Genomic DNA, 14,650 nt, shown 5'->3' with positions numbered 1-14,650 from the left:
AACTAAGTGAAAATCTGCCAAAGTAGTTTACCGGTACAGTGCATGTCTGTGCACGAACAGGGTGGAAGGAAGAAAGTTGATGTTGTCTCTTATTTTATTATAAAACAGTTTATTTTATGTTTCACAACACAATCTGTAATATAATTTTCTATGATAGATTTTCTGTTATAGTACAAACCTGCCACTCCCAAACTGTACAACCAGTGGTTTTTTATTTGTCTATCAAGAGACGGGTGTGAGGCACGACAACAACTCTGCATTTGACTCATTTATATAAAATTATATAGTCTGGAGGATGGGCCCTGCCCAAATGTTTGTAAGGTAGTTTGATGTAAATGCTTAAATCTGCCTTTCTTTTGAGGGGAATATATTTTCTTTACAGATATTATTTATTTCTTTCACAGTTTCAAACACCTGTTTCCTGTGCACAACATACTGACCCTCAGATACAGATGTTCTCTTGTGCTGTTGATGTGCTTCTGCAGTGGGGTGAGATGTCATTAATGCATTTTAAAAGAATCTAGCAAACTGTCTGACTGCCTTAAATAAAAGCTCTCAATATTTGAAACATTTTCAAAATAGTGGCACGACAGTTGCTAAGACGACAGTATTACCCCAGACAGTAAATGACCACCACTGAAATACTCTATGTCCCTTTTTACAACTCATCTCGTCTCACTTGTTCAGACTCCTCATCCATCTCATCTTCCACAATCTTCCCATCTTGATTGCGGTCCTGGTTATTGAACATGTCCTTAATGATGCTGTCGGCATCGACCCCTGGCCGCAGACGGCCTTTGCCCTCTTTAACTTGGATCATGATGAAGGATGAAAACTGGAGAAAATACAGGAGATATTATTATTAGTATTGCACTGTTATTGCACTGTTAAAAAGAAATTTCCCTGCTTATACCCAGGCTGTTTTTTTTTTTTTTCTTTTTTTACTTAGATTGAACCTAACTTGTCTCCTTACCTCCTCTAGAGGAACCTCTTTGTCACCATTGAGGTCCATAGCAGGAAAGAGGGGGTCAGGGCCGTCTCCTAGCCACACAAACATGTAGCCTTCAGGCACTCCCTTCTGCAGCTCCACCAGCTCCAGCTCAAAGAAGAGCACAGCACTCCTGGGGACTCCTCCAGCTGGAGACACCAAGACGCAGAAGAGAACACGAGTCAGGGTGAAAAAAAAGTGTGTGCAGGGTGTGATCTGTGCAGCTCCAATGACCGACCTCCATTTTCACCGTGCCCCCAGTGAGGAGGGATGACCACCTCCCTCCTTTCACCCACGCACATGCCGCTCAAACCTTCCTCCAGACCCAGGATCACCATTTTTGCTCCGAGAGTCGTGGTAGAGGGCGAGTTGTACTGATCCCTGCAGTGACAGATAACATGTTACCACTCTTAACAGAAGGAACCAAAACAAATTAAAACTAAATCAAAATTTTCTATGTAACAAAACCTCGAGCCATGCAAGCATACATGCTGTTGTCATGGATATGGAAATGGTATCAAATCTGCAGTTCCAGGGCCACTGAAATCTGTCGTACAAGGAGCCAGCAATGATTTCATGCATGAACCGGGAGGAGGAGGATGCAGTGAAGCAGAGTGAACAGCAGAGGGGGCTCACGAGGAGTACAGCAGGGTGCCGTCCATCAGGGAGCAATTGTAACGATACTGAATCAGATCGTCAGCTTCACTGGTCACGTTGCATTCCTGGGGCTTGTGGGTTACTTTAACCGCGACCGGATCTTTGGGATTGTGGAAATCAATGACATGAATGTCAAAGACCAGCACAGCAGATCCAGGAATGAGGTCTCCTGCAGCCAATAAATAAACAGGGCAATGTTATAAACATAAACTTAGTGATTTGTTATTCCAATCCAAATGTCTTCTTAATTCTTCTAAATCCATGAATCAAACTCACCAACTCCTTCTTCACCATACGCCAAGTGAGGAGGAATTGTAATCCTCTGTTTCTCTCCTATGCACAGCCCCTGCAGTGCTTTGTCCATCCCTCGGATCACATATCCCATCCCAATGTAAGTGTTATAGGTGCTATTTCGCTGGTAGCTGTCAAGGGAAGATTAACAATCAGAGTTCTTTTTTTTTTTCTTTGTATTTTATTGCTCTCGGAGAACGGAGAAGTCTCAGGTTTACCTCGAGTCGAAAGCCGTGCCGTCCTGGAAGGTACCGTTGTAGTGGTAGCGGATGTAATCTCCAGTCACCGTCCTGCGGGTGCAGCCTTTAGGCACTTCCTTCACCTCCACAATCAGGTCATCCTTGGGGTTGAACACATCAATCAGCAGCACCTCAAACACCAGTGTGGCCTGAGGAGGGACCAGAGTTCCTGTTGGGGAAAAAAACTAATACTTACAGTGTGCCTACAAATCACAGTTGCAGGTCCATACTTGTCAAATATGCTTTCCATTATTGCTCACCCAGTTTTGACATTAGTGTCCTATCTTCCAGGCAGACCTTTTTATCCATATTATTGTGCTATGAAACTTTCAAGTTGTATCTACATCACACATACAGTATATAGAAGGAGAATGTCGATCAACAGGCTGAGCCTGAGTTTCACACATTCACCTTTCATTGCTCTCAACTACAGTACCATGAAACAATACTGCAAAGGCGTAGGTTTGGCCTCAACACTGGTAGGGACGCAACAACCACGCCACCCCTCCAAAACAAGAGATTGGCTTTTTAATGCTGTCAACCAAAAGTTTTAATAATATAGTATAGTAATGGCATAAAAATGTCATAGTATATTAAGGCATAAAAATTTCATAGTATATTAAGGATATAAACCTCATAGTATAGTAATGGCATAAAAAAGTCATTGTATAATAAGGCCTAAAAAAGTCATAGTATAGTAAGGCGTAAAAAGTAATTGTATAGTAAGGCCTAAAAAGTCACAGTATAGTAAGGCATTAGAGCCACTAATAAACTACTGTGCATGTCTTTGGACTGCAGGAGGAAGCCAGAGTATTCGGAGAGAACCCACGCAGGCACAGGGACAACATGCAAACTCCACACAGAAGGGTCTCAGGCCCGTGATTCAAACCCAGAACCTCCTCACTATGAAGCGACAGTTCTAACCACTGCTCAACCGTGTCAGCTCATAAGTAACTCGTTGTATAGTAAGTCATAAAAACAACATAGTATGGTAAGGCATATAAATGTCATAGTACAATAAGCCATAAAAGGTCATAGTAGAAAGTCATGAAAAAATCATAGTATTCATGCTGACATTTCCTGCTAAGTTAAACATGTTTGTACACAAGCCACCACCATGTCATTATTTAGTACCAGAGCCGTTCTCTCCATACGCCAGGAAGGGTGGGACGATGACGATCCGTCTCTCTCCAACACACATGCCCATGAGACCCTCGTCCATGCCTTTGATGAGGTCACCCTGTCCCAAGTAGGTGTCATAGGTTGTATTCCTCGAGTAGCTATATTAAACACAGTTCAAAGTTGTTGAAAAGCACAGAAACAGTCAGGAGATACTTTTAAGTTCCTGCAATAAACAACCTGCAGCCTCAGTGGTGTTTGGTCTCACCTGGAGTCAAAGGTTTCACCAGACAGCAGGGTGCCGTTATAGTGGTAACGGACAAAATCTGATGCCACAGTGGTCCGTTTGCAACCTGCAGGTTTGTTGATCGTGCGGATCTGGACCTTGTCCTCAGCGTTCCATATGTCCAGCAGCAGAACATCATACACCAACACAGCATCAGCAGGAATTACACCACCTGTCAGACAAGCAGCACAGATTGTCATAAACCAGCACAGACCATGTCACTAATAAAGTGCAGAGAGAGTTTCATCACACCTGTTCCTATGCTTCCGTAGGCCAAGTGTGGGGGGACTGTGATTCTCCTACGTTCGTTCACGCACATGCCCTGGAGACCGCGGTCCATCCCTGTGATGAGTCTGCCCAGGCCCACCTGGCTGATGAAGGCTTTGCCTCGGTCATGACTGTAGACAGAAAGGGAGAAGTAAATGAAAATCAATGGTACCGACCACAGGTAGAAATGTCAAAACAGCACACATGTAATTAGGGAAAAATTATGCCAATATTTTGTAGTGCTATAAAGTCAGCATCCACTGTTCCATCCACAATCAGCAATATTATTTAAAGGGACTCTCTTGGCTTAATTATGATTAGTTATTTTAACAATTTTGAAAACCTAGAGGGTTGTTTGAAATATCCACCACCTTAACAAAAAAAACTCACGCTTTGTGTACCAACAGGATACTCAATCACAGCAAGAACAAAACTCGTGCATTTGTATTAAAGTTTTTACATAGCTAACACATAGCTAAGAAATTGTTACACATCAGAGACCATGTGGCTGACACGTCTGAAGGTATCACAGCTGTAGTCAGTTGAAAATGGTTGTGAGTCACATTCCTTCTGTTTACCATAGTGTCTCCATGATACAACAATGTTTGTTCCGAGGCAACATACTTTGCAGTTTGCAATATGCACTGCATAGCAACCATTCTGTAAGAGGGATAGCTAAACATGCTATTTGAAGCTATATTTTTCATGTGAAGTAAGCTCGTTCTTGACTTTACACATAAAGTTTAACTTTCTCGTACAAAAGACTTTAAAGCTATAAATGAACGCAGTTGAAACTAACTGACATACAAAAGTGCATTTCGCTGTAACTTCACCTGGAGTCAAACTTCTGCCCATCTGCAAAGAAAGTACCGTTGAAATGATAACGGATAAAATCTTCTGTTTGCACCTCTCGGGGACAAACTTTCGGTATATCGTACCGATCGACAACAACGTCCACTAAAGGTCCGGGATTGCATTTCACAGTGACTACATGAAGGAAAAATAAAACCAACATTATCATCAAATCCATCTGGAAAGTTATGACAATAACTGCGGAAGCTCGTGCAGTCTGCCAGCTGGGTGATGCGGCTGGAGTGGAGAGAGAAGTACCGCAAGAAATTCAGGTTAAATCAAGTGTGCTGGAATAAGATAAACTTCCGGTTACAGATTACAAAATAAATGCCTTTTCAAAGAACTTGGAATATGAATATATATTTGCTGAGCACATCCAAGTGACATTTTTTGTATAGGGGTAATCATCTTGACGGTCCAATTGAGGACTGACTCGTGTTACTCCTGCAGATATACTGAATGTAATTTATTTTTTTATATTACACATTTAGGGTCAGGAGCCTAAAACAGTGTTTCTCATCCTTTTCTGGTCCATGAATTTTATTTTATAAACAAAATAAAAGAGAGGTACTGAAGACAATACACCAACACCAATAGTAGCTATAAGGAAGAATGAGACAAACAATTGTCAAAAATAAGGTGAGGAATAGCAGTAGCATCTTAAAATATGATTATCTATGGTCTCAAAGTTATCAGGGATTATAGTATGGATGCACATTTTCAGCAGCATGGAGAGGCTGTGTGTTCTTGACAATAGAATGGAATATATTAAACAAATTCAGTCAGGGTATTAATCGACCCCACATATGTTTGTCATCCTAAGCTCTGAGTAGCAATTTGACAAAAGTCAGCATGTTGCACAAGCAGACATTACTTAAATAGACATCTGATGTAATGTATTTATGTCATAGAATGAATATTTCTATAACTGAAAGGATTATGCTTTTAATTTGTGCTTTTACTTCCGGCTCTCGCTGGCTCACTTGACGCATCATTCAGGCCATTCACTCCAGAGAGCAGGAGGAGGAGGAGTGGCCCCCGGGCACCCACCCACTTTTTAATGGATTCTGCAAACGTGTAATGCTTGGCCCAGAGGCCTGACTCCATGATTTCACTCACGTATGAGATGAAATTATAAGGTGCCTCACCATAATCTTTAGTTATCCTTTGGAGTCACAGTTTAGTATCCATCCCCTTTCGCACTCTACATTTTAAACAGGGATTACACGGAGAAGTGCTTCTGAACACATCTATCTGCCTCAAAAAACAGGCTCTGGGTCCTAATAACCATCAGACTAAAACTTCTACCACAAAAGCCTGCAGCCTCCAACATTATGAATATGAAATGTTGTTAAGAGTCCGATATTAGAGATTAGATTTGCCCAGAGGTGATGGATTTTTAAACTCGCTGACACGTCTCAGCTTGTCAGTTTTCTTGGAATGCACAATTTATAACCAGACTGGAAATACAAGCGCTTTTCAGACAACCACTATATTTTATAAATTTATTATCTGCCTATAGTTTGAGGGCTGGAAGCAAAAATGCTCAAATTGTAAAAACAAAACAAAACAAAATACAAAACAATAAGAAATAGATCCCTATTTCGGTGATACATTTTGGTTCATGGGTCCGTTGGGTGTTATGACCATGGTGGAAAACACTGAGGAAAACTGGACCCTCTTTCTTCAGGTCCAAACTCAGACTGTGACGCCTGTGTCAAGCGTGCAGCAATTAGCACTATTTATACCGGAAGTACGGACTTCTGACTTCAACGTAATTGTTGAGTTGCGTTTGTCAGCTATAAAGCTGCACAGTTGATTCATCTTCTCAGTTTGATTTTTGTTTTTATAAATGAAAAGAAGTTAAAAGTTGTAAGAGCCTGTAGTTTTAGTTTTATGCAATCATAAAATATTCATATCCAAGGAAAGCAAGAATCTAGGCATTTCCTGATATCTGCTTGATCCTGATATGTGCAAATCTCTTTTCTACCATTTAGTCCAGGCTCTTGTATGTATACATCACACCTCTTTCCTCTTTCATTACTGGGCTCAAAATATCTTAGGACGGTATAGTAGTGCTGATTTATTCATCACAAACACACGTGTGCATTTATTATGGTCAAACATGTGATAATGCATTTCATTTAAGATAGACGCAGACATGATGTTCCATGAGATGAATTGCCTTTCTCGACCAAGTGCTCGGATTTTGTTGCAATGGGCGTGCAGAAAAGCTACAGTGACTAAAAGCAATACAGCACAGATTACAATTTTAATCACTGACTGTATGGGTAAATGCGTGAGCGAGTGTGGCTTTTATTTTGAAAGTCGTGACCAGAAGATCTTATTTTCTGCATCCAGCTCAACACGGCTTTCCACAGCCTACGTGCAGGCAGACATGAGCAATCCCTGGTAAAGAAAGAGGAAGCTTCCTGATCCATTCAAAACAAGAACAGACTCCTGCTGGAGCCGGCGGAGGCGATGATGCTCCTGAAAAGCTTGTGCCTGGCCTTTCTCATCCCGGTCCTGGTGGAGGCTCAGTATGAGAAGTACAGCTTTAAAAGTTTCCCTCAGAAGGACATCATGCCACTGGAGTCTGCGTACGGCTACGCGCTGGAGCAGTACGGGGCGCAGAACTGGCGAGAGAGCATCAAGTTCCTGGAGCTCAGCCTGCGGCTCCACCGGCTGCTGCGGGACAGCGAGGCTTTCTGCAGCCGCAACTGCAGCTCCGTCAGCCGGGACAACGACACCCTGTTCGCCGACAGCAGCCTCCGCGTCGTGCGCCACATCCTTCTGAGAGCTGCGTGCCTTAAAAAGTGCAAGGCGGGGTTCCCAGTCTTTAATCTCGCATACCCACGGAGGGATTTACTGGAAGATTTCGACAAAAGGATACCGTATCGGTACATACAGTATGCGTACTACCAGGTGAGAGCGAAGCCTTCATGTGTGGAGTGCTGTGCCCAAGAGTGGGATGCAAAATAAATGTAGGCCCAACACTAAAGTCTAAGCTGACACCAGATACTGAAACAAACCTCAAAGTGGAACAGATAGAAAAGTAATAAAGTTATTGTAGGACATGTAATCGCGACTTGCCCGTTATAAAACCAATTTGCGAATGAGAAAAAACACAGAAACATACTGTTTGCGTGGGTTTAGCGTTGCCATTATTATGCGTAATCACTCCACTAAATTGTGTGCAGTCGTTTCCTTCAGGCAGATCGACTGTTTGACTCAGAGAAGGGAAATTTCTCTCCCTCGACGTGTGGAGTTTAGATCCTCAGCTGCTTTGTTGCGCCCTCCTGCCGACTGAGCAGGAGTTGAGCATGTGCCACGTCTCTTCCAGTGTTCCCCCGAAACAATCCCCTTATTCTCCTCTGTCAGACACACAGTGATGAGGACTGGAGGTGTGCTCACCAGGCAAACACACTCATTTCGCTCGTCTTAAAACTTGTGCGTAAAATGCATTTTGGTCACATCTATCGTGTGGTAATCTCCAGGTTATTCTAGCTACACAAGATTAGAACTAATCAAGTTTTTCAAGTGTTTCTTTGTTGTTGACACTCACCACTTCAAAACCTTGTCTGAAACCTTTAATTACCTACTGTGTGTGCATTATGACGTTACACCATTAAGATCAGCATCAAAAGGTTCTTTAAAGAGAGAGGGGACTGTGTTTAACTGGAAGTTCATTCCGTCCTTTTGGCCATGTTTATTTTCTTTACCTCTTATTTATTTCACATAAATTGAATATGGCACTGTGTCAGCCTATAACCAAGAAGCCTGACATCTCCATCTGTTAGTAATTGTTGCGATGAAGGGGTCAGAGGTCATGTTGTCCAGTGAGCAGAGACTGTGTCTCATATTTTCAGAAAACACTGTCCAGTCAAGCTGCGCTCTCCATTTTAACACTGTCTGTTGGTACACAGCTCAATAACGTGGAGAAGGCTGTGGCAGCAGCCCACACCTTCCTGAAGAAGAACCCAACTGACCCCTATTTGACCAAGAACATGAACTACTACAAGACACTGTTCGACGTGGAGGAGTATCTCATCGACCACGAGGAGCAGCCGTATGAGGTTGGTACCTTAACGCTGCTTTTGGTCTACAGTTAAAGATGTGCTATTGAAATTCAGCCTCATCAAGTAACATCTCTTTGTGATCCAGAGTGTGTTCCTGAAGAGTGTGACGCTCTACAACAGCGGAGACTTCAGCGCCAGCGCCCGGCACATGGAGCAGGCCATCACGCAGTACTTTGAAATATACAGCCTCTGCTTAGCAGGCTGCGAGGGCTCATACGAGATCTTGGAGTTCAAGGACTTCTACCCTACACTGGCAGGTGAGTAGAAAGCAGTTTGACGGAAGCTGCAGTTCATCCTGTTCTGGATAAGAAAATAATATGTTGTGTTTTTGTTTTTTTTGCGTGCTTTCCCCTCCCTGCTTCCCTCAGATCTCTACACTGATGTGCTGAAATGTAAGGTGAAATGCGAGGAGCACCTGACACCCAGCGTTGGAGGCTTCTTTGTAGAGAAATTTGTCGCCACCATGTATCACTACCTCCAGTTTTCCTATTATAAATGTAAGCGTTTTGACAGTGACTCTGGAGGATTTTGAGAGGATGTTGTGTGATGCGTTTATGTGATTGGATCGTTTTGCTGTTCCTTTGCAGTGAATGATGTGAAGAATGCTGCTCCGTGTGCAGCCAGTTACATGCTGTTTGACTCCAAAGACCAGGTGATGCTGCAAAATGTAGCGTACTATCGTTTCTACCGGGAGCAGTGGGGCCTGGAGGAAAAAGACTTTCAGCCTCGGCCCGTGAGTGAAAACTTCATTACCTTTCATCCATCCGTACTTCCAGGTCTTTGGTGGTTGAACCAGGCTCATCTGACGTAGTTTGGATTGTTTAGAGGCAGCAGAAAGTGTCAGCAAAATTCACACCAGCTATAATAAACCAAAGCAGAAAAATGAAGGCATAAAGTGGTCTTGGCATGAACATAAACACAATCTCAAGGTGGTAAGTACAAACCTCATCTGTAAAGACTGTTTTCCTGTCTTTTTTTTTACTCGGAGTGTAGTTGGCAGCAGCTGCAGTGGACCTGAACTGGCCCATAAACCTCTTTGCCTTGAAGCAGCTCCAGTTTCAAATACATTTGGTATCTCTGTAAATAATTTAAAGGGAGTAAACAAAATGAAAACAGGCCAAATGGTTGTTGTTGTTGCTGCTGCTGCTCAGTGCAGTATCATAAACCTGCTACAAGTTGTTTTGCTCTCGGATGCTGCTCCGGTCAACTGGAGCTGATGTCACTTTTGTCTTTCAGGAAGCCCTGAGGTATTTTAACGAGACAACCAAACAGAAGGAGATGCTGGAGTTTGCGTTGAACTACCTACAGACAGACGATGAGGTACGTTTCTATTGATGTACGATACAGATATGCAGCATGGTGGTACTGTGTACACAGCAACCATGCTTAAAGTCCAACTGAAATCACATTTAGTTATTTTTTTGCAATCAAACACATTGGCAATTAGTTTTTTTACTATTACAAGGAAAATGAATGGTCTTTGGGGAAATACCAGAAATGCTCCTTTTCATCTCAGCAGCTGGAACAGTGAGCTGGGCTGCAGTTTTTTTTGTTTTTGTTTTGGAAGGTTTAAACTGAGTGAAATGAACTGGAAATATCTGAGGAGCAGCCATGATAAGATCTGGTACAGTTCTCTGAATGATAAGAAAAGGAGCTTCAGTGCTTCCTATCTTATCTCCTTTAGCATAGGAAACACTGGACCTTCCTTTACGATAGGAAAAGAGAAAATGCCGTCCCACAATTCCTTGCTGCTACATTTAAAGCGACGCACATATTGTAGTTTCAGTCTAATTGTTGGTTTATTGGCTCTACTTCCTCCACTTGTGTATTCCTTTCATGTTATCTTATTTCAACCTCTCAATCCCGTTAACTTTCTTTTTATGGTTAGGAGAGGAGAGTTAAGAGAGTTTTTATCGTCCATGTGTAATAAATAAAGTTAGTTTAAAAAAAAAAAAAAGCGTGTAGAGAGAGTGTAAATGCAGTTGGATTCTCTCTGCATCACGGTTGTCTTTTCCTAAATTCTTATAATTCTCCTTCACATCTTGACCTCATGACGTTTTCAGTCGAGGAAAAGTGGTTAAGAAAGGAGATTATTTAGACTTTTCCACCGCAGCCTTGTTGTCTGTGTTTGATTGACAGCAGCTGGTATTTGATTGGCTGTATGGGAACAAGGTCTAATCCTGTTGGAGGACTAACTGTGTTCTGAGGAAGTAATGCAAAAAATATCTATAGATTTATCTATATATCTATAATTATATATATATCTTCTGTTTGTTGACTGAATTTTTTCTCAAAGGAGATGTAATTTACAGAGCAGATTTGAATGCTGTAGCATTTTTAGGGAGCTTATGTCACTTTTTTTTAAACTGCAGCCACAAGTGACAATTATGGAATAATGTTAAAACTTAAAACTTATAGCAACAGTGGCATGAGTAGGGAATAATCCTGAAGTCAGTGTTCGGACTCAGTAATGTCTGCTGTGCATATATCTACCTAAAGTCTGTTAGCAACTGAAAGCTACTGGTCACACCAGACTAAATCTGGCTGTAGCTGCAAAAGCGTTGAGTGCATTGGAACTGAGCAAGGATGTGTTTTATAGTTTATGAATTCAACTTTTTATTTGCAATAGGAAGAATATGTTCAAAAGTTATATAGTCTTGCTTTAAGAGATTATAACTTTATTATTGCTATAATCTGCTGGTTAGAAAAATAACAAATTCTAGACAGATTAAAAACCCAGTTTGCCTAAATTACAAAGGTGCGTTAGTTGTTTACTTCAAGTGGTATCTAGCTGTGCTGATTTTATCTGATGAGGTTTACAGATATCCATCTCTGAGATTTTTTTTTAACCGCACAAACAAAATTCCATCAACCTCCATTGTGCCGGGGTGGCGGCAGAGGTTTCAGAGACAGACATCTGAAAACCTCAGCAGATAAAACCCAAACTGTCTGCATGACTAGACAACAACCCTTGACACTTTAACTCGACTCAACAACAACTGAATTGGCTATTGAAGCTGGAGTTTATGGCCTTGTTTTTCAAAGGAGAAATTTCACATTCTTTATTTTAAGTTTATCAAAGTATCCTAAAGGTCTTTGGGGATATGCATTTTTACCTTGGAGGAGCAGACTAAAAGCAAGCTGCTGTTCAGATTATGGGAAGGAGAAGTACACAAGAAAAAAGTCTCCGAGGATGAAAGGGAGAGAAAAAGAGGGTGAGGAAGAGAAAGCAGGGGGGGGGGCTGTGTTTTCCGCCAGCAGTGTGTGGTATGTGGCTGGGAGGTGTTGGCCACTGAGGCTGTGCCACATCTATTTAACTCAGGTCAGCCCCTCCCAGCTGCGCACACTGCCTGGACCTGAGAGGGGGGTTGGTGGAGGGCTGAATAACAGGGAGCACAAGTGACAGATTTATCGGCACAAGCCGGAAAAATAATCAGTTTTGCCATGAAAGTGGAAGTAAGATAATAAAATGGTTGCTTGCCTAACAGTGTTTTGTTTAACTCTCAGGACGTGGTAAGTCCAGAAGAAACGGTGGCCTCTCACTCGGAGAACCCTGACGCTGAGTTTGAGGGGATGGGAGACTATGAGGAGTCATTCCTGGCCGAGTGGTGGCAGGAACCCAAAACTAAGTGGGACACCGGAGAGGTCGCAGACTGACCTCTGACCTCGTCCATGAACAGAATGCTTCCTCATCCAGCTCCGTCCCACCTGTCATGACAACATACCAAAGAATGTCGGCCTCCCTACAGACGGACTGACACTCCCATCAGTATTTAACAGAAAAAGCTCAACTCGCACACGACTCGTCTCCTCCGCCCAGCTGAAGAATAAAAGGATGAATTCCTCCATCATGTTGATCAAGATCAGAGATTGACATATTCTGTCTTGGCTGTCATCAGCCTTTTAAATCTGTTATTTTTTAAAATGAGTCACTGGCCTGTATGTCAACACTTGTCAATGACTTTTCTACAGTTTTTATTTACAGTTTTTATTTAATGAAAGCTGAGTGCCTCTGTGCCGTGGTATAAGGAATCTGACATGTAGCTTTTCTTATGAAAATGACCAATTGGGTTTTTGTTATTATAATTTGGTCATAATTAAAATGATATTTTAATATACTTATTTTGTTTTTGTCATTCAATATCAATTAGATAAGATCAGTAAGATGCAAAAACACAATTTGATTGAAGTATCTTGAAATGATCAGATAGTTAATTTTGGTAACAATAATTTATTATGGATAAAATGCCAAAAGTTACAGGTTCCAGCTTCTCCACTGTGAGCATTTGCTTCTTTTTTCTGTTTTACCTCATAAATTAAATACTTCCAGGTTTTATAGTGATGGTCCAATGATGATTTCCTGATGATTTCCACTGTAATTTAATTGCAATTGCTACTTTGCCAACATTAGCATTAACAGCTGTTTATTTACCAGAGCTTCAATACGAGAGGTTATAATATGCCCACAGCGACGGTTAGCATGCTAACTTCAGTGGCAGTAAAGAAGTGATAGAAACAGAAGCAAAACAAAGAGTTAACACTGGTGTTGCTTTTCCACCTCTGGAGACAGCTCTTGGTGAGCAAAGGAATGGAGTATAATACTGAACTTGCAACGTTTCTTGTAGACTGGTAAGTTTGTATTAGCTCTTAATGCTAATATTGGTTATGTAGCAATAGCAAAACTTACACATAGCTACTTTAACATAAAGGTGATTATGTTTATAATGATTATGTTTAAAAATGTTTTTCAGAAGCACAAAACCAAAGTATAAAACTCCCAAGTCCAACCATCTATCAAAACCATATAAAAACAAATACCAACACTAAAAGGCAGGGAGATGTGACCATAGGAGGTGTGGTTTAATGTTTTAGTATTTTATTTACCTTCATCTCAATCCATCTACAAGTCTTAGTTCATTTCTTTATTTTTGTCTCAATTCAAAAAGATAGTGTCTAAAAATACGGGGTAAAACGCATCTCATTTCCTCTTTTTTTTCCCCCTCTCAACTTCAAACTGATCAAACAGATTGTGTTTGATACCAACTCTGTACATATTGTAATAACAATAGTGCATCTGCCATAGTGCAAAGCTCGAACAAACCAAACTGACCTCACACACTCACACAGTGTCAGACAAGCTGCCTCCTGGAACCCACTCTAGATCTCTTTAATCTCATTTACAGCGGGGATCGTTACAGAGTCTCTGGGCTGTGGCGTTCGCCCAGAACTCGGGGGGGGGGGGCTATCAACAAATGTACAAAAGATTCATGACATTTTAGAGATAGCTGGAATGATAAGAGAGATGGCGAGGCAGCTATAGCTCAGCTGCGACGCCACATTTAAAGATGCATGGACGGCGCTGACTACAGGAGAGATTTGCAGATGCAGGTCGTGTCAAGAGACTGATAGGTATATGTCTTGCTGAAACAGATAAAACTCACTCAATTTAACATAGCTTTAAATAAATCTTCATACAGTGCATTTAACATTCAGTATATCTTGCACATATTTACAAATAGGTGTGCAATACAGTTGGCTAGTGCTCATTTTCTGTAGATACATGACATAAAAACAGTTGAATTCTTTATTAATGTGCTGCCTTTATGGTGCCATGGCTGCAGCGCACAACAGTTTGTAGAAACAAATGATCTTCTAGAGGTAAAAACCTGCCTATCTACCTGTGATAGGAGGAGTGTTAAGGTGTACACGGACACAACTGCCCCTAACACTAATGTAAACACGCGTACATTCTTCCTTTCTTTAAAAATCTCTCACATCCGCACATTCACTCATGCACACAGACACGCACATTAAACCTAATGGTACAAACTTTGGGCCTAAAAGTGGTGAGCACGCACACAGACGAATATCG

At 41.6% G+C, this 14,650-nt stretch overlaps 2 protein-coding genes across 2 annotated transcripts; one reads left to right on the top strand and one right to left on the bottom strand.

The window, feature by feature from the left end:
* Positions 1-152: 152 nt before the first annotated feature.
* Positions 153-4,928, bottom strand: fkbp10 (FK506 binding protein 10). The gene is made up of 10 exons (XM_022739582.1): positions 4,681-4,928; positions 3,833-3,978; positions 3,563-3,752; positions 3,310-3,455; positions 2,155-2,344; positions 1,922-2,067; positions 1,625-1,814; positions 1,227-1,369; positions 974-1,137; positions 153-835 (listed from the first exon to the last, which is right to left on the bottom strand). The coding sequence occupies exons 1-10, from the start codon at positions 4,875-4,877 to the stop codon at positions 659-661; spliced, it is 1,689 nt and encodes a 562-aa protein (XP_022595303.1). The 5' UTR covers positions 4,878-4,928; the 3' UTR covers positions 153-658.
* Positions 4,929-7,086: 2,158 nt separating this feature from the next.
* On the top strand, positions 7,087-13,234 carry p3h4 (prolyl 3-hydroxylase family member 4 (non-enzymatic)). Its single transcript, XM_022739462.1, has 7 exons — positions 7,087-7,624; positions 8,626-8,775; positions 8,864-9,035; positions 9,147-9,275; positions 9,366-9,511; positions 10,015-10,098; positions 12,286-13,234. Exons 1-7 carry the CDS (start codon positions 7,181-7,183, stop codon positions 12,433-12,435), a joined length of 1,275 nt encoding a protein of 424 aa, XP_022595183.1. The 5' UTR covers positions 7,087-7,180; the 3' UTR covers positions 12,436-13,234.
* The last annotated feature ends 1,416 nt before the right edge of the window (positions 13,235-14,650 follow it).

The sequence above is a fragment of the Seriola dumerili genome, unplaced genomic scaffold (assembly GCF_002260705.1).
Source record: "Seriola dumerili isolate Sdu_G_001 unplaced genomic scaffold, Sdu_1.0 BDQW01000044.1, whole genome shotgun sequence".
Classification (NCBI taxonomy): Eukaryota; Metazoa; Chordata; class Actinopteri; order Carangiformes; family Carangidae; genus Seriola; species Seriola dumerili.
Note: the sequence above shows the minus strand (reverse complement) of the source record. Positions and strands in the feature narration are given on the sequence as shown.